We start from the raw sequence: 27,165 nt of genomic DNA on the forward strand, positions 1-27,165 counted from the left end.
GAGGTGCCTGTGACAGACTTTGGAGGTATAGCACATTTGTCTTAAACTTTTCTATTGGCACAGGCTGCCTTCTTGCTTGGAGGAGCCTCTATCTGACTTCCAGGGATGAAGTCGTCCATCTCCTTGCTGAATAGCAGCTCTGGCTTGTGCTGGGGAGACCAATGCTAACTGTCAGATTTTGATGCAGTGGCTGTGCTTTCAGGTAAGAACGTTATTCTTTGGAGTAAAACACTGTAGTGACTAAGGTTTTTTTTTAAATCGGCTTTTTGAATTTCTGACAACATAAGTTTGTATTGCAGTGGGCTCTGTTCAGAGAAGAATACTAGCTCTGCACTAGCTCCATTTTTCTGGTTTGATCTGTATTGATTGTGATTATTAGTTGGAGCAGAATTTCAGCTATTCATTGTTGCTCATTTCCATACTACATTGACTATCAGTGGTCCAGTCATCTGCACCAAATGCCTTCCCAAACCCGAAGGAGAGAGGCCAGAAACGAAAAGCCAGGATGTGTAGGCATTTTTATTTTCTGTTAAAATAATGATTCTGAACTTTCTGTGAACCTGTCACAGCTTTAGCTGTGAGAGTAAAGAAGGAAGTGTGTCTCAGGTGAGGAATTCCCATGTAATGCAAGGAAGTGAGGCGCCCTGTGCACTTCTTTAACAGGAAGAGCTCCTAGTGACATCCCACAGGACAGTGGGTATGGAGTGAGAATTTCTTTCGGCAGCATTGCCTGCAAGGTCACTTACTAGCAATGGTTGATTAAAGGGATGTGATGGGGAAAGAGGGTTTGGGGATAAACAATGGCCGTCTGCAGCTGTTTTTACCAAATAAGTGACCTCCGGTGAACACCGGGCTTTGCGAGGCCCTATCTGGAAAGGGAATGGCCATGCACTCAACAACAGAAACAAGCATATCCTTTGTGCGTCTTGACGCTGGCCTGATTGTCCATTTGCTTGCTGCTGGGTTCCTTTTGTTTAGTCTGTTTTGTATACTGGTGGTTTGTGGTGATCTCCGCCCTTGATGCTGTGTTCCAAGGTCGGTTTCCTAATTGCAAAGCTGCCCCTGAGATGTCAGGGAAGCTCCTAGGAACATAAGCAATTACTTGTCAGCACCTGGACCCCACCCTAGTCACTGGTTTGCCCAGGTTTAGCCTGTAACTTCTTTACATTTCAGGGGGAGTTGGCAGTGCTCTCTGAAACTTTCCATGTTCTCTAGCTGGGTGTTTGTCTAAAGCCATGTTTAAGACCCTGTCATTTAGACGAATGCTGATGAACTGGTTTTCCAGTCTTGGATGCTACACATACAGACTGTACTTATGCAGCTGGGTAAAGAGGAACTGGGGCTTTGCTCACTTGCAGACATGTTCTCAGTGAAAGCAGCAAAGAGTCCTGTGGCACCTTATAGACTAACAGACGTTTTGGAGCATGAGCTTTCGTGGGCGAATACTCACTTTGTTGGATGCATATAGCGGAAATTTCCAGGGGCAGGTATAGATGTGCAAGCAAGAAGCAGGCTAGAGATAACAAGGTTAGTTCAATCAGGGAGGATGAGGCCCTCTTCTAGCAGCTGAGGTATGAAAACCAAGGGAGGAGAAACTGGTTCTGTAGTTGGCAAGCCATTCACAGTGTTTGTTTAATCCTGAGCTGATGGTGTCAAATTTGCAGATGAACTGAAGCTCAGCAGTTTCTCTTTGAAGTCTGGTCCTGAAGTTTTTTTTGCTGCAGGATGGCCACCTTCAGATCTGCTGTTGTGTGGCCAGGGAGGTTGAAATGTTCTCCTACAGGTTTTTGTATATTGCCATTCCTAATATCGGATTTGTGTCCATTTGTCCTTTTCCGTAGAAACTGTCCAGTTTGGCCAGTGTACGTGGCAGAGGGGCATTGCTGGCATATGATGGCGTATATTACATTGGTGGACATGCAGGTAAATGAACCGGTGATGGTGTGGCTGATCTGGTTAGGTCCTGTGATGGTGTCGCTGGTGTAAATATGTGGGCAGAGTTGGCATCGAGGTTTGTTGCATGGATTGGTTCCTGAGTTAGTTACTATGGTGCAGTGTGCAGTTACTGGTGAGAATATGCTTCAGGTTGGCAGGTTGTCTGTGGGCGAGGACTGGCCTGCCACCCAAGGCCTGTGAAAGTGTGGGATCATTGTCCAGGATGGGTTGTAGATCCCCGATGATGCGTTGGAGGGGTTTTAGCTGGGGACTGTATGTGATGGCCAGTGGAGTCCTGTTGGTTTCTTTCTTGGGTTTGTCTTGCAGTAGGAGGCTTCTGGGTAAACGTTTGGCTCTATTGATCTGTTTCCTTATTTCCTCGTGCGGGTATTGTAGTTTTGAGAATGCTTGGTGGAGATTTTGTAGGTGTTGGTCTCTGTCTGAGTGGTTAGAGCAGATGCGGTTGTACCTCAGTGCTTGGCTGTAGACAATGGATCGTGTGGTGTGCCCGGGATGGAAGCTGGAGGCATGAAGGTAGGCATAGCGGTCGGTAGGTTTTTGGTTAGGGTGGTGTTAGTTTGACCATCACTTATTTGCACCGTGGTGTCTAGGAAGTGCACCTCCTGTGTAGGTTGGTCCAGGCTGACGTTGATGGTGGGGTGGAAGCTGTTGAAATAGTGGTGGAATTTTTCCAGAGTCTCCTTCCCATGGGTCCAGATGATGAAGATGTCATCAATGTAGCGTAGGTAGAGAAGGGGCACGAGTGGACGAGAGCTGAGGAAGCGTTGTTCCAGGTCACCCATATAAATGTTGGCATATTGTAGGGCCATGCGGGTGCCCATAGTGATGCCATGATTGGAGGTATATATTGTCATCAAATTTAAAATAGTTGTGTGTGAGGATAAAAGCACAGAGCTCAGCAACCAATTGTGCTGTGGCATCATCAGGGATACTGTTCCAGACAGCTTGTATTCCATCTGTGTGTGGGATGTTTGTGTAGAGAGCCTCTACATCCATGGTGTTTTCTGGAAGGTCACCAATGCATTGTAGTTTCCTCAGGAAATCAATGGTGTCACGGAGATAGCTGGGAGTGCTGGTGGCATAGGGTCTGAGTAGAGTCCACATATCCAGACAGTCCTTCAGTGAGAGTGCCAATGCCCGAGATGATGGGGCATCCAGGATTTCTGGGTTTGTGGATCTTTGGTAGTAGATAGAATAACACTGGTCGGGGTTCTAAGGGTGTGTTGATTTGTTCCGGTGTTAGTGTAGGGAGTGTCCTGAGTAGATGGTGCAGTTTCTTAGTGTATTCCTCAGTGGGATCTGAGGGAAGTGGCCTGTAGAATTTGGTATTGAGAGTTATCTGGCGGCCTCCTTTTGGTAGTCAGACCTGTTCATGATGACAACAGCACCTCCTTTATCAGCCTCTTTGATTATAAAGTCAGGGTGGTTTCTGAGGCTGTGGATGGCATTGCATTCTGCACAACTTAGGTTATGAGGCAAGCGATATTGTTTTTCCACAATTTCTGCCTGTGCATGTTGGCAGAAGCATTCTATGTATAGGTCCAGAGTGTCATTTTGACCCTCAGGAGGAGTCCATGTGGAGTTCTTCTTCTTGTGCTGTTGGTGGGAGGGTTCCTGTGTATCAGTGCGCAGTTCAGTGTTGTCCTGAAAGTATTCTTTGAGTCGGAGATGGCGCAAGTAGGCTTCCAGATTGCCGCAGAACTCAGTGAAGGGGAAGTGGAGGCAAACTGATACAATTTCAGTGCCGCTGGAAAGACCCTTTGCAATTACCCAGGGAACCATGAAAGCATGCAGTGTGCATAGCAAAGTTTATTGGGCCTGTCACATAGTTGCTGAAGAGACAAGCAGAGCGAGGTAATATCTTTTATTGGAGACAAGCTTTCTCGCCTACACAAGTTGGTCCTATAAAAGGTATTATCTCACCCAGCTTGTCTCTCTAGTATCCTGGGACCAGAGTAGTCAATAGGCGGACCACAGGCCAAATCCAAACCACCAGATGCTTTTGAACAGACCCTGAAATCTTTTTATTTGCTTATTATTATTTATGAATATCATTATTTTTGTTGTTTTCTCTAGAGTGTGGACATTGACAAAAAATAGACTACCCCTGTCTTTGACCAACAGTGCTATAAGAGCACTGCTTATAAATAGTTGCTGAAATCTTAATCCTCTGAACAAAATATGATTGGTCTCCATTATCTGTTGGAAATTCAACATAACATTATCTCTATGCTTTTTGTCTCTCAGGCTTGAAAAGACTGAAACTGGATGCCACATGGATTAACACACGTGTGGTATTATTATTTTTAGTATCCTTCTGACAGAATTAATCTGCGCTGGGTGTATGAGTTGGTCTGTTCAGTGAATACTGCTTAGAGGCCAGTATCTATCTATCTGTCTTGCACTCCTCATAGTATCTAAGCACCTATGTCGTTCACTATGGAAAAAGTAAGGATAGATTGAAACCATTTCACAGCAAAATGTCAATTGAATCAAATGCATGTGAAACCTGTTTCCCGTGCAAACAGCTGGTTGATGTATAGAATCATAGATTATTAGAGTCAGAAGGGACCTCAGGAGATGATCTAGTCCAACTCCCTGCTTATGTGCATGGCTGACACCCTTTTATCCCCCTCCCCCAGGGCACTACTGGTGCCAGGGGACTGACTTTCTGCAGAGAAGAGCATTGTTATTTCTTCTGCTAAAGTTTCCCCCTTTGTTTTGGCTGGTTTATGGTTTTGCAAATGGCTGAGGAGGGAGATGCTTACAGCCTGGGCCTTGCTGGTGTGTGAAGTAACATGTGTGAGCCTCTAACCAATTCCATTCCCTAAGAGACTCCTCTCCATCCTCCCCCAGGGAGCTCTCTAGCTGTCTGTCACCTCCAGTGGTTTTCTCTATCTAGCCCTAATCTTTCTTCCTATCTTTCCTTCCTCTTGCTGATCAAGCCTTCAGGTGTTTTAAGATTTCCCCACTCTTTCAGATCATAACGGACTCCCACCCCCAACTGAGTTGTGATTGGACCAGTTGCTGCCCTGGAACATATGCATGCAGGGCCGGTGCTTCCATTTAGGCAACCTAGGCAGTCACCTAGGGCGCCAGGATTTGGGAGGATTTGCCACCCTCGGCGGCAATTCAGCGGCGGGGGATCCTTCTGCGCTGTGGGTTGGCGACGGCAATTCTGCGGCCGGTCCTTCACTCATTCCGGGACCTGCCGCCAAAGTGCCCCGAAGATCGGGAGCGTGGAAGGACCCCCACCTAGGGCACCAAAAACCTTGGCACCACTCCTGTATGCATGGTAGTGTGTAAGGTCTGCATATACCTCAGCTGCCTGCTGCCGGCTCCAAAGGGAGAAGCACGGGCTTGTGGTTACAGCATTGCACAGGCTTGTGGTTATGCCATTTGTGACTCTACCGCAGGACAGGACCACACCACTGCTCTGTGTCTTTGTAAAACTGGGGATGATGATACTCACCTACCTCCCTGGGGTGTGGTAAGTTAAATTCACCAATGTTTGTGCTGAGCCAAGACTCTCTAGGAATCGGAGCCGTGCATATAAGGGTCTGTCTTCACTAGCAACGTTACAGCGCTGCCGCGTCAGCACTTTAATGTGGCTGTAGTTGGGGCACCGGCGCTGGGAGAGAAAAACCATGTCCACGAGGGGAGCATAGCTACCAGTGCTGGGAGCATGGCTCCCAGCACGGCAGCACTGGCTACGCTGCCACCTTACAGCGCTGAAACTTTCAGCACTCGGGTTTCACACCCCTGAGCGAGAAAGTGTCAGCGCTGTAAAGTGGCAGTCTAGACAAGACCTAAGTGGATAGATCAAGAGACTGGCTTTAGCTGAGCTTTTGAATCTGGCTGCTTCTGTGTTGTGTTTATGCTCTCAAATTCCAGGCCTGTCCATTCTGCATGTTTGCACAATTAGCAGACTGCGTGGGGAGAGGCAGGTGGGGCACAGGTGATAACCAGCTTGGATTGGCTGTAGTAACCTCATTACCGTGTTACTAACAATATTGTGAGCAGATCAAATCTTGCTGTCCTACGCGAGTAGACTCTGAAACATCCGGGAAGAGGAGGCAGTGTTGTTTACTGGAGTGGGGTACCGTGAATGAGGACTCCTGGGTTCTGCTCTTAGCCTCATTAAAGGGACTGACTCACGTAAGGGAACTGCAAGTCAGGACTCATGAGGGTTCTGTTCCCTTCTCCGTCAGGCTTGCTGTGTGGTTTTAAGTGAGCCATTTTACCTCTCTGTTTCCATTACCTTCATCTGCAGAAAGGGGATACCAACAGAGAGCAGGGAGGATTAGTGAGTTCACATCTGTGAAGCCCGACCTTAGAAGCTTGAGATGGAAGGTGCTAGAGAAGGAAAAATAAATGCAGAATTTGGGGCAGATGTTAATGGCCTCTCTGGCTCTGAGCTGAGCTTCCCTCCACCCTTCCCTCTGCTGCAGACAGCGCTGAGTCCCAATTTTCAAGCTTTCTCAAATGCAGCCACCAGGGGCTTTTCTTGCGGCCACAGCCTCCTGAGCTGTGATTTTTTTTTGGGGGGGGGGGAAGGGAGTAGATCCTCCTCCCTGCTGCTTCTGGATGCACCGTCCTGGTGTTGGCTGCTGGGGCCAGCAGCAGGGTTGGGCCCTGCCCCCCAGTGGAGTCACCTGAGGCACAGTGCTATAGGAACAGGGAGCCAGTGAGTTCCCCACCTTCTGTGGGGTGGTGGGGCTCAGGCTTTGAGCTTCAGTCCTGGGGTGGCGGGGCAGCAAGCTCTGGCTGCAGGGCTTCAGGCTCCAGCCCTGGGCTCTGGCTGTGCAGTGGCAGGCCTCAGGCTTCAGGTTCTGTCCCTGGACCTCATCCTCCGGCCACAGGGCTTCAGGATCTGGTCACAGGGCTTCAGGTGCCAATCCCCCACTGCCTCCCCCAGCTCCCCTGACCCCCATAGCCTTCCCAACACTCCATCTGGGACTTAATTTGTCCCCTGGATTGCCAGGGCTGATTAGGTCTGCTGTGAAAAGTGATATTTGTATGTTTGTTAATATCACTTTTCACAACAGACTTGCTATCTAGCAATAAATAAATTACAATGATTTGGACACCTACATGTGCGTATTTATTTGTTTTCCCAAAAGCTAATTAAGTATTTTAGGGAAAAGTGTGGGAGCGGCCACTAGCAAGAGTTGGTGGCCGCACTCTGAGGCCACCAAAAAATTTGTCCGGAGAACTCCTGTGTTAGACAACCAAGATGCTGGGAGGTTTTTGTGTGTAATAGTCAGGGTTTTCCTGATCTCACTTGCTTGTTTATGGGGCTGTTATTTCATAGTCCTGTAATGAGGTTAGAATTCTTAATAAACTCCTCATTATCCCAATCTCAAGCCATACAGCAGGGGAAACTCATGCAGGCAGGTGCCAGGGGAGAGCTTCTGAATAGCTGCAAAACACAAACACTGGTTTCTCCAACACAAACATTTTGTGCCACTCAGCCTAGGATGTTGGCTGCAGAAGGAAGTGATGGGGCTTGAAATTACATTAGGTGCCAGGCACCTTCATCTTGTTCAGCTTCTCCTATGCAAACTGCAACTCAGATACTGCATATGGCTAAATAACAGCAAGTAATGAGGGGGGATGGTGGGACGAAAAGGCTTAGGCCAAGGCAAAAGTGGTTGTTTCACATTTGTTTTGGAAAATAATGGAGGAGAGGCAAGGAGGCTGCTCTGGATCGCTGTAGCTGCAGAGGAGACTATCGAAGGAAAGGTCGAGCCCTGCTTAGCCAAGGATGCAAACATCCCGAGAAGTAAATCTTCTCTTCCAGAGAAGACAGACCTATTTCTGTGTTGATAGCTGTCACTGTTTGAGTCAGCACTCTAATGCCGCATGACACTGATTGGGATAATTCCCTAAAATGTTTAGTGGGTTTTCCAAATAAATTAGCTTCCATTTTTAGAGTCTGACTTTGCATCTGCTCTGGGTACCTGATCCCCATTGACTTCACCCAGATTGCTGATTTGGGCTTCCACAGGGCGATCAAGAAGCATATTTTAAAATCTGAAAGAGGTATGTGCTTCAGTGTGTGGGATTTATCACCCTGGAGACCACAGCCCAGCTAGTCCCATATCCTGCTTCCACCAGCACAGTGTTCCTGATGCTTTTCAAGGAAAGGTGAACAGCCTTTCCCGATGCTAGAGTGCAGCTGGAGCCTCTCAGCCTTTCCAGGGTCTTCAGTGGACCTTGGCTCAGCTCCTGCTCAGCATGGGGGTGGGGAGGGGGAGAGTTGCTCCCTGACCCAGGCACAGGATTAGTTGATACCCTGGAGTATGAGATTCAATTGCCTTGGTACCAATGTCTTCCCTGGGTGTTAGTGCTAATGAAGTTATCCAGCCCCCTCATATATTTTGCTGACCTTCTGCAGCAGTTTAGCATCTTTGGCCAGTCTCTGTGTTAGAGCCCAGACTCTCAGTACTCATCTTCCCCTTGGCAGACTAGTCTTGCAGTGCCCACCCCCTCTAGATGGATTAGTAAGACCTGGGAAAAGAGTGGAGTTCAGGATCAGCTGGGAGTCACCATGAGGCGTTGAGCAGCAAAATAAGCTCAACCAATTTAAGAGCTGGGCACTCGCCAAGCCAGGAGCAGTGGTGCTTCGGGGTGGATGACAGCTGCAGGGAATCAAAGGTTTTGTCAGATTTTTGCTTGATGTTTGACTGATAAATGTCTGTGTTATGTGCTTTATTTTCAATTTTTGAAGTAGAGCAGCTGGAGCAACAATAACAATTGCAGTTCTGTCTCCCACATATAGCTGCTTGGTTGGGAAGCAGATATTCCTGAGGAGGAATCCTTTATCAGATTGGGGCAAATCTCTGAGGCCTGATCTGTTTCCGGAGTTGTGCTGCATCCTCAGCATAATTTTCCTGGAGTCGGTTGTACTCTGCAGGCCCCTGCAGCCCAGTGTCTTGTGCAGCCATTTACAGTAGTGCAGCGAATTTGTGTTCACCTTGAACTGTAGTGAATGACTGTACGAGGCAAAAGGTGAATCAGGCAGCTGGTTTACGGGACATGGGGGAAGGGCTGATGTGTCAGCAGCTCAGATGGCTTCCGGTCCTTGTTCACCCTATTTCACTTTAATTAGACTCATGTCTGTAGCAGATGCTGAGGTTTGTTCTATGTATGCTTTTTTCTGTTTTGTATCTTAGGGTAGGTCTACCCTAGAAATACTACAGTGACACAGCTGTGCTGCTGCCACGGAGACATTGACTACAGCAGCAGTTTTTTCATCATGGTGTATATCCACCTCTCTGAGAGCAGTAACTAGATCAATGGGAGAATTATTCTGTCGACTTAGCTGTGTCTGCACCAGGGGTTCAGTCAGCCTAACCATGGCAATGCAAAAATTTCCCCAGCTGAGTGCTATGTGAAGTGTAGACCAGGCCGTAGAGTATTAGCTCAGTGTGTCTCTCAGGGGCTATAAACAGGGCCTGCTTTGTGTGCCAGTGGTTGAACTAACATGACTCTCTCCTGTCCTCAAGGACGGTAAAGATGAAGCACTGCTACTACAACGAGAGTGTGGGGTTTTTCTACAACAACAGCCGGAAGGAGCTGACCTCCTACTGGAGGACCAAGGATGTCTTGGTCGTTGCCCTGGGCCTGACAGTCAGCGTCATCGTGCTTCTGACCAACCTGCTGGTCATCAGCGCCATCATTATCAACCGGCGCTTCCACTACCCCATCTACTACCTGCTGGGGAACCTGGCAGCAGCGGACCTCTTCGCGGGCATTGCCTACATGTTCCTCATGTTCCACACGGGGCCCAGGACAGCAGGGCTTTCCCTCAGGACCTGGTTCATCCGGCAGAGCCTCCTGGACACCAGCCTGACTGCCTCGGTGGTGAACCTGCTGGCCATCGCAGTGGAGAGGCACCAGACTGTCTTCACCATGCAGCTGCACAGCTCCATGTCCAACCAGCGGGTGGTGATTCTGATCATCTGCATTTGGGTCACAGCCCTGCTGCTGGGTCTCATCCCATCCTATGGCTGGCACTGCCTGTGCGACCTGGGCAACTGCTCCAGGATGGCGCCCCTCTACAGCAGGAGCTACTTGACATTTTGGGCCCTTTCCAACCTGGTCATCTTCCTGATCATGGTGGTCGTCTACACTCACATCTTTGTCTATGTCAAGAGGAAGATGACGCGCATGTCCAAGCACACTAGCTTCCACCCCCGCTACAAGGAAACCATGATCAATCTCATCAAAACCGTCATCATCATTCTCAGTAAGTTGCTTCCTGCTCTGCATGGTGCCATGGGACTCCTTCCCTTGTCTGCCCACGTGTTGGAGAGTGAGAGCGGGAAGGAGGTGTCCAGTACAGCTCAGATGGGGGGAGGTAGGTGTGAGCCACCCTCCTGCTCTCCTGGAGAATGGTTTGGCCTCTAGTGTAACTTAGAGCAGCCTCAGGACTGCTCTAACCGACATGCAACTGCAGTGGCTCCCACTGGGGTTTTGGGGAACACTGAGGTGCCAGTACGCTATGGCTGTCGCCCCTTTTCCTGACTCTCCCCCAGTGCCTCCATCACACACTAGGGGCTTCAAGGAGGGCACATAGATCCAGCTATGCCATACATATGCCACTGGCGGATTCCTTCAGACTAAGAGAGTCCTCAGACCTGTTGGCTTAAGGGACAGTGGAGGGGCTAAGAATCCAGCCTGCTGCCCTGTAAAAAGAGGGCTGTTGTTTTTTTTATTCTTGTCCTAAATGCGTTTTAGTGGCTCAGCCAGTATTATGTAGAGGAGTTGATCGCCAGCTGTCTGTTGCAACCGTCTGTCTCGAAAGACTGGTGTCGGTGCCAGAGCAGTTTTGTTACTCTGTGTAATGCTGCAACACCACAAGTGACTAAGGAAGTCCAGTTCACAAGTGACAGTCCTTGCCACAGACAGTGCAGGTGTAAAGCATAGGGTCAGAGGATGGAGCTGGGGCACCGCAAGCACTTGAGACCTGTTGCACTGTCATCTTTGCTCTCTCTGCACCATCTCTCTTCAACCTCTTTGACTGCAGGGTAGTCTGTTCCATGCTGCATCGTCCCAGCTTGGGGTGTTGATTTTGAAGGGTTTCAAGTCCCTCTTGCAAATGTCCGTGAACCTGAGCCTAGGTGGCCCAGTGGCCTTGGAGCATCTGCAGATCCTTCATACAGGAGATCATCTGGAATGTGTCGATCATCCATCTGGTGAAGATGTCCAGAGTAGTGACATCAGGAACTTTGGTTTCTCACTTGATATTTAGAATATGGTGAAGACAGTGGGTGTGAAACGTATTTAGCCTTCTCTCACACTTGCTGTGTGTGGTCCAGGTCCCGCCCTCATGCTTAAAATGCATGTCTGGTAGATATGTATCTGGGTGCTCAGTGCTAGTTTTCTGTTATGTACCACACATGCAGTCGGTTGGCTGAATGTGGTAGCTGCCTTTCCAGTTCGAGAATTCAGCTCCTTACCTAGAGGGAAGTTATCAGATACAGTTGATCCTAGATAGCAGAACTTATGCACCCTTCTAGCATGGTGTTAGGTATTGAAACTTCTGGGGTGGTCAACATACCTTGTTCCATAATCATTGGACTAACCATCAGTGCGAAGAAAATAAATCCATTACAAGCTCTACCTACGCTATAGCATCTGAATGCTTTCCAGAATCACCACGCACAGTATAAAATCCATCACGGGCCCACCTTCCTCCTGACAGCCACATGGAGAAATGATGATTTATTTCTTCTTCCTTTCACTCCTTGCCTCACCCCTGTCTGTCCCTTTCCTTCTACCTTTCCTTTCTTCACAGTTGTTGAGGGAAGGCCAAGCTAAAGGGATGAGTTTGGCATTTTCCCCGGCTTCTAATTGGAGCACCTCTAAGAGGTACTTAGGAGGGGACTGCAGCCCTGAGAGGCCCTTATCTCCATTCTCTGTGAACATGGCTGGCAGCTGTGGCTCTTCAAAGAGCTGGAGGTTGTGGGGGAAGATGATGTGATGTTCCGTCAGAGAGCAAATGCTGAGCTTTGGCCAGCACAGACTGGAAACGTGAGCAGTGTATTAATATCACACCCCGTGCCTGGCTGTCTGGGGGTGGGGGGCACTTTGGCAGACACATGCTCTGTTCGAAGTGTTCTGTTCTTCTAAGGGGGGGAATTGACTATGGATGCCAGTGGAGCTGGGAGCAGCTGTACTGGTGTGGTGGCTTCTAGAGAAACAGTCCGTCTCTCCTGCCACAGGCACCGACTTTCAGCTTTCCCTGGGTGTACTCCAGCCCTACTCAGCCTTGAGGCCCCACCCCCACTCTGCTTCTTCCCCTAAGGTCCCACTCTCACCTTGCCTTTTCCTGCCTCCACTCTGCCCCTTCCCATGAGACTCCACCCCCACTCTGCTTCTCACCCCCCCATTCCTCCCCTTCCCCCCAGCGCCATCTGCCTGCCGCCAAACAGCTGATCAGCGGCGGGCAAAAGGCGCTGGAGGGGGAGGAGCTGGTCGGTGTGTGGCTGTTGGAGGGCACTGAACACCCACTCTTTTTTGTCTCCCCGGAGCACCCACAGAGTCGGCAGCTACATCTCCTGCAGTAAAAGGGGATAAGGATGATGAAACCAGGTTTCATTCTGGTATTTTCAAATGGGCCGGGGAGGTTTGTGCCCCACTCTGGTCCAAAGTCAGTGGGATTTGTGCATGTAACTCCCATAGGGTCTTTGACACTCCTGGCCTGGGTCCCGCCTGAGGCTTTTACTGAAACTGCTCTGAAAATTATATCATTGCAGAGACCCTGAAACACCAGGTACTGTCTGCTCTGCAGAAACATTAAAGTCGCCAGGCAGTGGTCTCTGTGAGAGCCCATGGGCCAAACTCCCTGCTGGTATAAATTGGTGAAGCTCCATCGAATGCAGCAGAGATCTGGCAAAGTAAACCAAGAGAATCTGGCCCAAGGTTTGTCCCAGTCTCCTTGGCCAGTGTTATGCATTGCGACTGCTGCCCTGCACCCCAGAAGCAGCTGCAAGTTAGTGTTTCTGAGTGTATATAGTCTCTAAAGGTCATTAGGGAGTTTGGGCTGAAAGGCATCAGACATAGGTGGAATATTATTTATAATTATAACCATTCAGGCTGCAGTGCCAGTGCCTAAGTGCAGTCTATCAGTATTGAAGTGCCAGGGCTTCCCTGCAGTGTGCAGGGAAATTTTCTGATTTTTATTACTTGCTGTCCCATCTTTCATGATCCAAAGTGCTTAATGAAAATGAAATAAACAAACATGTTAAGTGCCTCTGCTAGGGTGACCAGGTATCCCGATTTTATAGGGACAGTCCTGATATTTGGGGCTTTGTCTCATATAGGTGCTATTACCTCCCATCCCCTCTCCTGATTTTTCGCACTTGCTATTTGATCCCCCTAGCCTCTGCAGCCTAGCTCACATCTGAGCCTGTGGTCATGCTCCCCAGCTTGCAGATCTCTCCTGATAGGTACAGAATTTGCTCAGTCAGGGAAACCTTCAAGCTGAAAACAAAGAAGCTACTCCCTGCAAACTCCTGCTGGCAGAGCTAGGAGGGGGAAGGGGCAGCAGGAATCTGAGTTGTGTGGTTCCTTGGTGTGTGTCTGCTGGAGGAGAATTAGCGCTCGCATCCTGTTGCAGCTTGCTAAGGCAGTGCTACAGATTGTCTCTTTTCCCGCCTTAGCTGCATGCGCCCTCCCCCCACCCCGTGTTCTGCTGCCAGCAGCATGCCCATGATGTCTACAGCATCTGATTGATTTCTGGGCCAATTTCAGCAGGGCTGGAACACATTTTGTTTGTTTTATTTTGCCCATTCAGGAACAGGGTGAATTATTTCCCACTCTCCTAGAACAGTCGCTAACTCCATCCTGGGTGGATGTTACAGGGACTGATCATTTCAGTGTGACTTCGAGGCATCATGCTGGGAAGGAGGAAGGATTTCTGGCTGCCAGCAGGGGTTCTTACCTGGGTGTCTAAGGTGGTGGGGAAAATCCAGACCTGACCCATCTTTCTGCTGCTAGGATCCCCTTTCAAGCCTTTCCTTGCTCCTTGAACTGGGAGCAAGGTGAGCCTGGAGGAGTGGCTCTGTGCAGGTTTGCAGGGAGCTGGGACTGGTGGCTAAGAGGAAGCGATCAGCGCTTTGTGAGGAGTTGGGGGCCTTCTGCTCATCACATGGGGACTGTATGGAGGCAGACGGAGAGAAATTGGCCAAAGCCCTTGGAATCTTTGCAGTGAAACCCTGGCTTCTGCCATCACCACGGGACTGACATCAGGGAGGAAATGGCAGCTCAGCTCTTCACTCAGATAGCTGAGCAAGTGGGGGAGGGGGAGACCTTTTTTTTACTACTCAAAGCTGAGAAATACGCATTAATGATAGGGCTCAGCAGGGTACTGCCAGAGCCGCTAATGCAGAGATTTTCTGCTCTGCGAAAACCCATTTCCATCCCCTTAGCCCGGCTCCACAGCCTTCTGCAAACCTGGACTGTGCACAGAGGCATATTTTGCCCTTTACTCATTGGAGGGTGTTGTGGCTGGTAGGTGTGTTAACAGGGAGGGAGGGTCAGAGACCTTCAGGGGCAGTAAGGCCATGTCTACATCTAAAATTTTGCAGCGCTGGTTGTTACAGCTGTATTAGTACAGCTGTATAGGGCCAGCGCTGCAGAGTGGCCACACTTACAGCAACCAGCGCTGCAAGTGGTGTTAGATGTGGCCACACTGCAGCGCTGTTGGGCGGCTTCAAGGGGGGTTCGGGGAACGAGAGAGCAAACCGGGAAAGGAGACCAGCTTCGCCGCGGTTTGCTCTCACGTTCCCCGAACCACCCTGCAAACCGCAGGGAAGGAGACCTGCTTGCTCGGGGTTCGGGGAACGAGAGAGCAAACCGGGAAAGGAGACCAGCTTCGCTGCGGTTTGCTCTCGCGTTCCCCGAACCACCCTGCAAACCGCAGGGAAGGAGACCTGCTTGCTCGGGGGTTCGGGGAACGAGAGAGCAAACCGGGAAAGGAGACCAGCTTCGCTGCGGTTTGCTCTCGCGTTCCCCGAACCACCCTGCAAACCGCAGGGAAGGAGACCTGCTTGCTCGGGGTTCGGGAAACGAGAGAGCAAACCGGGGAAGGAGACCAGCTTCGCCGTGGTTTGCTCTCGCGTTCCCCGAACCACCCTGCAAACCGCAGGGGAAGGAGACCTGCTTGCTCGGGGTTCGGGGAACGCGAGAGCAAGCCGGGGAAGGAGACCAGCTTGATTACCAGAGGCTTCCTCAGGTATGCTGGGATACCTGCTTATTCCACGGAGGTCAAGAAAAGCGCTGGTAAGTGTCTATACTTGATTACCAGCGCTGGATCACCAGCGCTGGATCCTCTACACCCGAGACAAAACGGGAGTACAGCCAGCGCTGCAAACAGGGAGTTGCAGCGCTGGTGGTGCCCTGCAGATGTGTACACCTCCTAAGTTGCAGCGCTGTAACTCCCTCACCAGCGCTGCAACTTTCTGATGTAGACAAGCCCTCTGTGTGTGACTGCTGTGTGAGGCTATGTGTCAGAATTATGTAGGCTACAGCTGTTAAAAAGAGGGTGCAAAGCTCCAACGCAGAAGTGGGGGACTGGAGGAGACAGGGAAGATGCAGCATATGGGTAAGGAAAGGCCCAGTCTTGCTGCCCTTGACATCAACAGCAGAATTTTTCCTGAGTCCTGGCCCCTGACCCTGAGGGAACTGCAGAGCAGATTCACCGCTGACCAGACTCCCGTCTGTGCTCAAATTGAGCCCAAGGGGAGACGTTATTCCTCAGTCCAGACAACATGGACGAAAGCCATGTCTTAATGGTGCCGCTGCAGATAACAGTCTTGGTGGAGTTTGCGTGGCTCTGACAGTGAGAGAGCCCATTCTTGTTTAGGCTTGTGGGCGTGTGTGTGCATGACGCAGGGTCTCTTGGGTGCCCAGGAAGTCTCGGCCCTGGCCTGATGAAGAGGGAAAGCTTCTGAAATGGATCATGTTCAGGGAACAGTCAATATGGGGCATGTGAAAGACGCTTTTGGGTTGGAAGAGTGTTTTGTTTTGTATTAGGGGGAGCACGGTGAATGAGTGGGTTTTTCAATCACTTATCCGTAGTGATGGCAAATATGGACTTTCCTAAAGCTCATGGGTTTCTGTCTAGTAGGTCAGTGGTCTCCAAAGTGGGGTGCGCAAGACGATCCATTGGGAGGCATGGCAGGAGGAGCACTGCCGGGGTGGGGGGGGAAGAGGGCAGCCAGAGGAGGGAGGGAATGAATGAGCGAGCGAGCAAAGCTGCCCTGCCCCCCCGCAGGCAGGGCCACCCGGAACGCACGGGCTTTAGGGGCTGCAGGGCCCTAGGCTAAAGGGGCCCCGGAGCCCTGGCCTGCAGCTCTAAAGCCCCTTTCAGAATGCGGCCCTCAGTCCTTCAGCCCATGGAGGAGTTGGGGCAGACGTGCAGCCAGCAGCTGGAGAGAAGCGGCGCTTTCCCCTTCAAAGCTGGCTGGAGAGAAGTGGCCACTTCTCTCTGGCTGCTGGCTGCGCGGCTGCCCCTGCTCCTCTGGAGTCCTCTGGCCCGTGGTCACAGGGTCACAGTCCGAAAGGGGCTTCAGAGCTGCAGGCCATGGCCTCGGAGCCCCCTTAGCCCCTAAAGCCCCTGCGTTCTGGGTGGGCCTGCCTGGTGGTGGTGGGTTGGAGCTCCCGGAATCGTGGCCATGGGGGCAGTGCCGTGCTGTGCAGAGCCACCTGGACACCCCCTGCACCAAACAGGAGATGCCCTAGGTAAGTGGTCTTCACCTCCTGCCTGCCCCAGCCCTGAGCGTCCTCCTGCACCCCCACCCTGAGTGCCTTCCTGCACCCTAACTCCCTCCCAGACCCTGAGCCCCTACCCTTAGCCCCATCCCGCACCCTAATTCCCTCCCAGACCCTGCACCTCACCCTGAGCCCCCTCCCACACCCTAACTCCATCCCAGACCCCGCAGCCCACCCTGAGTGCCCTCCTGCACCCCAACTCCCTCCCAGACCCACTACCCCAACCCTAAGCGTCCTCCCACATCCTAAGTCCCTAACTCCCTCCCAGACCCCGCACCTGACCCTGAGCACCCACCTGTACCCTAACTCCCTCCCAGACCTTTGAATTGCTGTATCACAAAGTATTAAACTAAGATTTTCAGAAATAATGAAGCATATTCAATCACATTGCTCTCACTAAAAAATATTATTAATATTATTTTTGTGAGAGCAAAAAGGGGTTTTGTACCGTTAATAAATAAAATACAATAAAAATTATTTTAAAGATATTGTTTTTCATCTTTATCTCATCCTTTTTTAATTTCTATTTTTTGGTATGTTTTATAATGTAGATAATATTAGTATAGTAGTACGTGTATATAATTTATACATAAATAAATATACATATGTTGGGGGTGCGTGCTCAAAAATTTTTCACTGTTGGGGTGTGCAATCAAAAATGTTTGGAGACCACTGTTCTAGATGATATTTAGGGGCTTGGATTACCAGTAGCTACCCAGAAGAGCTCCCCGTGTGAACACTCTTATTCCAGAATAAGAGTCTCATGCAAGCTGTTAGCCCAGAACAGAGGTAATGAATTAAATTCACACCCTACCTTTTGCTGAAATACCTTTCCTGTGTGTATGAGCCCCTAGACAGAGCTTTTGTAACTGGGAAATGAGAGTGAGCTCACAGGACAGGGCCCAACAGCCTCAACGAGGTTGTCAGTGGGCCAAAATGGGTAGTCAGATTTTTCCAAAGAACTTAGCTCCCATTCAGGCATCAAAACATGGGTACGGGTGTTCAGACAGAAGAGGCTGGTGCGTTGGGTGCAGCACACCATTGAGAGTCCAGCCCCTTTGTTGAGATGCTGAAGGGCAATAGAGCTCTTTAGAGAACTTGGCCCTGGTTGTGGGCACTAAGCCCTGGAGAATTTGGCCCAGCGTGCATGGGCTGGAGACAGGCTTTCACAAGCTGGGGGCATCAGCCCTCCCTTTGTGATGCAGCAGTGTGCATACTTTCTCTAAAGGCTGCTGTTCAGCTGAGTGCAAATTTCTCTTTGTTCCCCTTCCTCCTTTCTCTGAAATTAGGACCAAAGCAATGACCCTGGAAGGAAGTTTATTGGAGTTGCAGAGAAACCCAGCCTTGCCCAGAAAGCAGCTGCTGCTGCTGCCCTGACCCCCCACCAGTGCTGCCTTTCCCCCTGTTTCTGTTAATGAAAGGGTTCAGAGTCAGTCTCTCATTTTGCAGCACCCTCGGTGGTCGTTTTTCTTCCTAGCAGACGATTTCCAGTAAAGGGTGTAGTTGAAAAGCTCCCAGTGAGCCCTGTTCTTTCTATCCCATCCTCCCCCCGGAGACAGGCCAGGATACACTCCCGGTGTAACAAGAATGCTAGCAAAGGAATGCGTGGTTTACGGCAGCCTCAGAACTAAAAACACAACTGCAAATAGCAGGGGGTTCAGAATGCACAATGATCACCCTAGAAATTCCTTCCCTCTCCCCCTCTGCCTCATTCATCGACAGAATGGCCATCCTTTGTCCTTCAAAATCCTTCTGCTAAAGGATTTCCCAAACAGTAGTTTGCAGTGGTGTAGCCATGTTGGTCCCAGGATATTAGAGAGACAAGGTGGGTGAGGTAATATCTTTTATTGGACCAACTTCTGTTGGTGAAAGAGACAAGCTTTCGAGCGACATGGATCTCTTCAGAAGAGCTTCAGAAGGAATACAGGAATTGCCAGGAACAGGCAGACCTAATCAGGGCCACCCAGAGGATTCAGGCTCCCCCAACCCCCACTGCCGAATTGACGCCAAAGACCCAGATCAGAAGAAGCTCCAGGGGCTCAGGCCCTGTGAGAGTTTTCCGGGGCCCCTGGAGCGACTGAAGGACCCCGCTCCAGGGGCCAAAAAAAACTCTCATGGGGGCCTGTGCAGGGCCTGGGGCAAATTGCCCCACTTGCTCCTCCCTTCGCCCCCTCCCCCTGGGCGGCCCTGGACCTAGCCACCCAGCCAGTACTGCCTTCCATCTCAGACTAGGGAAAGATGCAAGAAGCCCCGCAGAAGGAAGTGATCGGATAACCTACCCCCAAGGGAAGTTATTGATTCCTTATAGCCAGAGAATCAGGCTCATGTCCTAAAGCTAGAGAATTTAGATAGTTTCCAAAATGCTTGGTGATTTGTTTAATCTTCGCTATTATAATTATGGATATCCTTGTTATGCCTATGAATGGCCAACCCTTTATTTGGAATCCTGCTGAGCAATTGTCTTCAATGAAACTTCGTAGCAATGAATTCCACTATATTACTGTTTGTGAACAAGTATATACTTTTCTTAGTTTTGAATTTGCCACCATTCAGTTTTCCTGAATATCCCCCAGTCCTTGTGTTATGAGACAGGATGAATAGACATTCCCGAGTTACTGTCCCTATGTGTACAGAATGTGTCTATGATTTGAGTCCCCAAACAAATATCTTTGTTCACAGTCTGATCAAATTAGAGAAATAAAGGGAAACGACCCTAAGAATAAAAGAACGGCCATACTGGGTCAGATCAATGGTCCATCTAGCCCAGTATCCTGTCTTCTGACAGAGGCTGGTGCTAGGTGCTTCAGAGGGAATGAACAAACCAGGGCACTTTAAGTGATCCATCCCCTGTTGTCCAGTCCCAGCTTCTCGCAGTTGGGGGTTTAGGGACACCCAGAGCATGGGGCTGTCTTGGGTAATAGCCATTGACGGACCTATCCTCCATGAACTTATCTAATCTTTTTTTGAACTGAGTTATACTTTTGGCCTTCACACATTCTCACTGGCAGGAAGTTTTACAGGTTGACTGCGCTATGTGAAGTACACCTCTACCCCAATATAACATGACACAACATAACACAAATTCGGATGTAAAGCGGTAAAGCAGTGCTCTGGGGGGCGGGACTGCGCACTCTGGAGGATCAAAGCAAGTTCGATAGAACGCGGTTTCACCTATGACACGGTCAGATTTTTTGGCTCCCGAGGACAGCGTTATATCGGAGTAGAGGTAGACTTCCTTTAGTTTATTTTAAAATCTGCTGCCTGTTTATTTCACGTGACTCCTAGTTCCTGTGTTAAGTGAAGGTGTAAATAACACTTCCTTATTTACTTTCTCCAAATCATTCATGATATTATGGACCTATATCATATCTCCCCTTAATTATCTCTTTTCTAAGCTAAACAGTTCCAGTTTTTTAAATCTGTCCTCATATGGAAGCTGTTCCATACCTTTAATAATTGTAGTTTTCCTTCTCTGCTTCTTTACCAGATCACACATATCTTTTTGGAAGGATGTGATCAGAACTGCACGCAGTACTCAAGGTCTGGGCATATCACATCTTCTCTTCTCTACAATGCCAAGCTTTTCAATCTCTCTTCAGAACAGAATTTTTCCAGGCCTTTGATCATGCTCCTCACCCTTCTCTGAACCCACTCTAATTTTGCAATGTTGTTTTTTTAGACAGGGTGACCAGTACTGCACCCAGGATTCCAGATGATGAACCACTGATTTATGTAATTGTGTTGGAATATTTTCCATATTATTACTTAATCATCTCTATTTTGTTTGTTTGTTTCACGGAAGCTGCATATTTGAGCAGAGGTCTTCATTGAGCTGCACACAGTGATGCCCAGGTCTTTTCTCAGAGTTGACAGTGTTACTGTAGAAACCTGTAAGGTATATAAATTGTTCTGTTATTTCCTCCCATGCGCATTTATTTGCTTTTGTCAACTTAGCAGTAAACAACTGTGTTTAGTAACCCGCTCCCCTTCCCATGGTGAGTAAGTCGGTTTTATTAACTTCGTCATATTGATAGCAAAACTGACATAAAAGCAGTGATTGGAGCTAGCTGAAAATTTTCCATTTAAAATGACTTTTTGACAGAAAATGTCTTTTTTGCAGAAACAGACATTTCTGCCAGAAATGAGCAACAAAGAGTCCTGTGGCACCTTGTAGACTAACAAAAAGTATTGGAGCATAAGCTTTCGTCTTTTGACTTGCGTCAGATGAAGTGGGCATTCACCCACGAAAGCTTATGCTCCAATACGTCTGTTAGTCTATAAGGTGCCACCGGACTCATTGTTGCTTTTTACAGATCCAGAATAACACGGCTACCCCTCTGATACTTGACTGCCAGAAATAGCCTGCTATAGTTAACCAGCTCTGAAAACCAAAAACTTGAATATATCTTTTTAATCTCATTTTCCTTGTTTTGTTGGAGGGACATGGGGGACACGACATTTCCTGACCAGTTGTGGAGGCAGGTGAATCACCCGAGGCAGGTGAATCACCCAAGGCCCTGACCTCCAGCAAGTCAGAGGCAGGAGTCCTTAACAGTTTTTCTTCTTTTCCCAGGCGCCTTCGTTATCTGCTGGACTCCAGGGCAGGTGCTGCTCCTGCTGGACGGCCTGGCCTGCGAGAGCTGCAATGTGCTGGCATTGGAGAAGTATGTCCTCTTGCTGGCAGAGATCAATTCGCTCATCAATGCCATTGTCTACTCCTATCGGGACAATGAGATGCGCAGCACCTTCTGGAAGATCCTCTGCTTTATCTGCTACAGGAATCCTAAATACTCTCCTGCATCGGTCAAGTCCAACGTCACGAAACGCAGGATTCTCTCTCAGAATGGCCATTCTACCATGGACTCCTCACTGTAGGAGCCTAGCTCAGGGTTCATTCACGCTGCTCCATAGCAACCACCTGAGAGCAGAGACCCGGGGTGATCTGTTTGTCAAGCAGAAGAACATTTAAAAAAAATAAACTTGTTCGAAAGCATAAATGTTTGAATAAAGAGTGGCATCAGCAGAATGGGGTAAAAAGCTATTAAGGCAGTGCAGAGCAGTGCCTTGCTTGGCACAGACTTTGAGTTACATACCCACTATTAAAGAGGTGCTGCTTTTAACAGCACTGTTGATTTAATTTAGTAGCCTCCAAAAGGCATGCTCCACGTTAACCAAGATACTTGTATGAGTATTTCTACATGTATTGTCATAGTTCTTCAGTATTACTACCTACAGGAATGGTCATTCCAGTGCTGTGGTATTCCAGGGCCAAAGCCCAAAGTCCTCTTGCTTAATCTGTCCTTACTTATTGAAATCAGCAAGAGCTTTGCTTGAGACTTTTGAGTGAGAGACTTCTCACCCACAGATTTTGAAAATCCTGTTCTCTTTAAGGTGTCTCTAGGGAAGATCCAGTTTATGTGAATTCCTTTATGAGAAGCAGTTTGCTGCTTTGCTGGTGTGTCTGTTACTGAATTTCCAAGTATTGTGGGCTTTTCCAGAATGTCCAAGGAGCACATACCACTTTCCTGAGCTGGAGAGTTAAGCTGCAGCTAGAAGCTCCAATAGCGGCGTTGTTCTGTTCAGTGTGCAGCACAGTACTTTATAATCTTGACTGCAGATTCATTGCCTATTCATGAAGATGCAGTGAGTCATGTTCCTATGAAACTAACCTTTTCCATTCACTAAGAGCCCTTCGACCGCTTTGTGTTGGAGTCTGAGGCAATCAGCACTTTCCCCTAGATTTTAATGTGCAATTTGTAGCATAACCCTCAATTCAAATAGCATGTAAACACCATCATTTCAAATGTGGTCTTGAAGGCAAACCAAGACCTCTTTTGTCTCCGCGCAGCACAGAAACAAGAAGCATTTCTCACCATCAATATGCTTAGAGCCAAATTCTCTGCTAGAGTAACTCCGCTGATTTCAGCAGAGTTATGGCACCAGAGAATTCGGCTCTTGACACCTACGTGAACACTGCGATGATCGAAGTTGTGATTGTCATTTTGGCACCCCCTACTGGAGGCAGACATTTTGCTATAGAGAGAATATTTATGACACTGGCTGTGTGGGAGTCTAAACAATTCTCCAAACTTCTTCCATGTCCTTAACAAAACTTTAGGGTGAGATTTGCAAAAGCACTCTGCATTGGGCTGAGTCTGCTCCCTTGGTGCCAGTGGGAGCGGAGGTAGACCAACACCTGTAACTTTTAACACACAATATTTAAATGTTTAAAAATTAAAGAGCCTGATCCTGTCAGGTGCTGAGCTCCCTCAACTCCCACTGACATCCGCATGTCTCAGGCTCGGGTCTAGTGTTGTTTGGGGGATTGCTATGCCAATATGGAAGCCGATGGAAATTTGTTGTGGCTTCTGTCATGTCCAATGTTCCAATCGTAGTTACTTCTGTTTAGCTAGATGACTGTCATCAACTGTGGCTCAGAAGTCCAGATACAAGTAAGAAACAGCTTTCAAATATGTTGCATAGCTTAGCCATGCTGGAAGAGATATGTTACCTTTTAAACTTCCAGCTGAGAGAAAATGGGCAGTGCTTTGCTTGATTAGCAGAGGATTTTTGTATCTAAATATTTTCCACCAAAAAGAAAAGAGATTAGCCCTGTGGAACAGCTGCAGTTGCCCCCTGGGCTTTATGGGCTAAATTCTCTGCTGGTGCAGATTAGCACAGCTCCATTGAAATCAATGGCCAATTTCCACTAGCAATGAGGTGGGTCTTATATTTGTAGACTCCTGGGGATTTGTCACTGATGGTCTGCTGGGCCCAGTACAAACCTAACAATTTTCCTACAGCTTCTGCAAAAAGCCTTGAAGCAGCAAGGCAATAAAAGTTCCTTTGTCTGAAAAGCAAAGCAAAATTATCTTAGAAATATTTGTCCAGGCTTTCTTTTATTAACAGGGAAAAAGAGTTAAAAGTGTACATTAGTTGTGGTGTTTAGCTGTGGAATTGGTACTAAAATTATTTCCAGGGGAAAAAACATTGACTGTGCTGCATGCTGGTTATGAATGAATCTTTGTAGTGGATGAAGTGACACGCAGCCCTTCAAGAACTGCAGTTGGCTTTTATGCCCAATCAGGCCTTTAATAAGTTGTGCACATTCCTCCCAGAGAACTCGGCTAACTCACCTGACCTCAACCAGTCTGCTGGGCTGCAGCTGTTGCACTATGTTACAGCAAGCAATAAAGTCCACTCTTACAAGTGGTTTCCTGCAGGTGTCTCGGTGGAGGAAGGGAAGCTAATAATAATTTTTCTTTATTTGACATTTTATTGCCACCATATAGAAACTCATCTTTGTTTTTCTGTATTTTTTTACAAGTTTATTTAAAACTCGCCTGAAAACCACACCTGTATTAGCAGTGACGCATTGTTGTACATGAGTTCTTGTTGATTCTAATGCCTTGTGCCAGCCAGACACTCCCCTCTTAGTGCCCTGCCTTAGAGCTTGTAACAATGGAGTTGGAGGGTTGAGTAATGACTATGCAAAAATTCAGCCTATGATTTATTCTTCCTCTTCAGAATGCACCTCCCCAACCCAATCCAGACAGTTTATATAAAGAGAGAGACATGACCCAAATCTCCTATGGAAACGCCTCTGAATGACAGTTCTCACTCATTCTGAATGGAAAGAGAGTGGCTTGAATCTTTAATGAGGTTTCTCTTCCTGAGTGATTTAACCCTTAGAAATCTAGCTGATTTCCAAGTAGATCTAATAGATATGGGAGAGGGAAAATGAGAATCATGGAAGCAAGAGTGGAAAATGATGTCAGATGAAACCTGAAAGGAAAGGGAGAATCAGTGAGACAGGATTGGCAGGTGCAGATACAAACCACCTAGCAATGGAAATAAATGGTCTATATGGAATCCACATGATCAAAAGGGTATTCTGTACAAGAAATTCACTTTCCAGGAAACACAAAGACTTTATCTAAATACATGGGGACAGGAATTACCCTTTTATGTTACATTTCCCATTCTTCTTTCTGTGTGTCTAACAACATACTTTGCAGAGCAAGTTGTGATGTTCTCTACTAAAATGTTAGCTTCCTAGAGGCAACTTACCGACTTCAGAAATAACTTTCTCTTGCACATGAATGAGATGCTGTCAAGTGCATGTGAGTTTTGTTCTTTGTCACACTGCATTCATGACACATTGGACCTGTGCTGTTCATTTCACCTCAGTTGTCTTAGCTCAGTGCTCAAGACAACAAAGAAGGCAATATTGACAGCAAAGCTACCATCCCTCACTCTCTTCATCCCAAGAAGAAAAATAATGGATTTCTAATGTCGAAGTATGAACCTCTCTTTGAAGTTTCATTGTCTACTTTTTCAAACTTCTAATGAGAAAATTTTCCTGCAGCCTGAAATTGGCCAGCATTGTATTGTTCTAGATGTCAGAGATGCATGTGGCCATTACAGACTCGTTGAACATTGGGTGGAAGGAAGGAATAGACACTTACGAGCTATTTTTAAGGGATCAGATACGGGATATGTGAGAACACACAGCTTGATCAAAGCCAGGCCACGTGGTTCCAGGAATGAGGGGTCGTGCCTTGCTGGCGAGCTGGAATTCCTTAAGCAATTTACTACCTAAGTCATACGAGGGCATTTCTAAAAGGAGGCTAACATTGAAGGTGTGGTGCAAATTTTGTTTGTTGGAACAAAAACTGGAAGAAGGGGGAGAGATGAGGAATTGTTTAGGGGGAAATTATTTGTGACGATCCCAAAGGCTCACCCATCCTTCTGAAATTCAGTGACTCGGGTGATGGCTGGATAGTAAAACAGCTGTAGTATTGTGAGCAGGGCCAACTGAAAGGGAGACCCCTAGGAGGCCAAACTCTGCAGAGACACCTCTGCTCCTCTAGGAGGGTAGCAAGTATTTTCAGTTCTCACCTATTGTTGCTCAGTATCAGGCAGTTGGGAGCAGCAGCAGTCTAGCATTATTTTTAACAAGTAGAGAACACCTGTGCTAGGCAGAGGGCAGTTGTCTAAGGCTAGCAAGGAGAAAGTCAGGGCTTAGAGGATTATGAGGTCAGTAAAGCAATGGCTCAAAAAACCTTTTTCTTTCTTTGTGTCTTGGGACATGCTTTAATGTAGTTGCAAAGCCTGGCTTCTTTCTGCCACAGAAAGTGCATGCCCAACAGAGGTAATTCAGGAAAGACAAATCACACTGACTGTACATCAGGTCTTTCCTGCAGTATTTCTCTGTGTGAGAAGCTTTCCATTGTGCCCTGTAAATCATACACACAGGCAATATTTGTTTTGGCAGATATAAGCATACATGCGTGCTAGTCACAGACATCATGTGAGTTTCCTGAATACAGGTTGCTCTGGGAATCACAGTTAGTCATTTGACAGTTGCTCTTGTGCACAGCATATGGGTGTGAATGCTACATCGGGAACAGAAGTGAAAAGGCTCATCCAGGGCTCACCTTGCTTGTATGCAGTGCATACTACAGCTCAAGAGCCCAACTTTCAAGGGTGCTTTTGAACAGACCCCCTTTGCAGCCAGATTTGGATCTGGGACCCTTGAAACTGTGGTGGGAGGGATGGTTAATGACATCAATTCAATTGAGATAGTAGCAGAAACCTTAAACTAGGGCCAAAATTTTCTAACTTGCAAGCCTAAGGTTAGAGACTGAGGTGGTGGATAAGTGGTCTCGTTTTCAGATGGTCTTAGCCCATGCAGCTCCTATTGGTGCCTGCCTTTAGGCATGCACATTTGAAAAGATTGGCCCAAGATGAACAGTAAGCTGCTGATTCCCATTTACAGGAAGGCCCCTCTGCAGTGCCAGAGGGGCACAAAGGGACCGTGGTATAAATAAAGTGAGCGTATGAAGCACTGCTTGTAAGAGGGGTGGCCTTGGCCTAGCTCCCTGCACTTTTTTGCAGTTTGCAGTGTTCCTGGCTGCACTGTAATTGTTACTGTTAGTAAAAAAAGCTTATGGGAATGTCTCCATTGCTGTATCTTTGACAGTTGTTCTAATACTACCTGCCATAAGCCAACCTGCATCTACTGGGAGTTAGGAGGAGCTTTCCAGGGGGCACTTTATCTCATAACAGCCACTGCAGGGTCGCTGGTGCCTTCACCAGCCTCCATTTGAAGTGAGGCTCTCTGGGTGCCCGCTCTGAACTGAGCTGGCTTTTCCTGTGTTTCTGCATTCCTAGAACCCCACAGAGACCGTGTCACTGGGCTGATTGTGAAAGGAGAACCACCAGCTACATTTAAAGTGTCAGAGCTATGGTTTTTTAAAGCGCTCAGCTACCAAGCTTATGGGTGTAGTATAAAATGATGGACTGGCAGAGTCAATGCTGCTGTGGGTCTGTTCATGACTATCCCCAAGTGATTCAATAACCAACAGTGCAATGGGAAGGTGGAGAATTCGCACTTGAGAATTGCGTGTTATGTCCTTTGAA

At 48.1% G+C, this 27,165-nt stretch overlaps 1 protein-coding gene across 1 annotated transcript; it reads left to right on the top strand.

The window, feature by feature from the left end:
- Positions 1-27,165, top strand: LPAR2 (lysophosphatidic acid receptor 2). Its single transcript, XM_030547684.1, has 3 exons — positions 1-202; positions 9,468-10,210; positions 21,314-27,165. Exons 2-3 carry the CDS (start codon positions 9,478-9,480, stop codon positions 21,613-21,615), a joined length of 1,035 nt encoding a protein of 344 aa, XP_030403544.1. The 5' UTR covers positions 1-202; positions 9,468-9,477; the 3' UTR covers positions 21,616-27,165.

This window comes from Gopherus evgoodei, unplaced genomic scaffold, assembly GCF_007399415.2.
Source record: "Gopherus evgoodei ecotype Sinaloan lineage unplaced genomic scaffold, rGopEvg1_v1.p scaffold_66_arrow_ctg1, whole genome shotgun sequence".
Lineage (NCBI taxonomy): Eukaryota > Metazoa > Chordata > Testudines > Testudinidae > Gopherus > Gopherus evgoodei.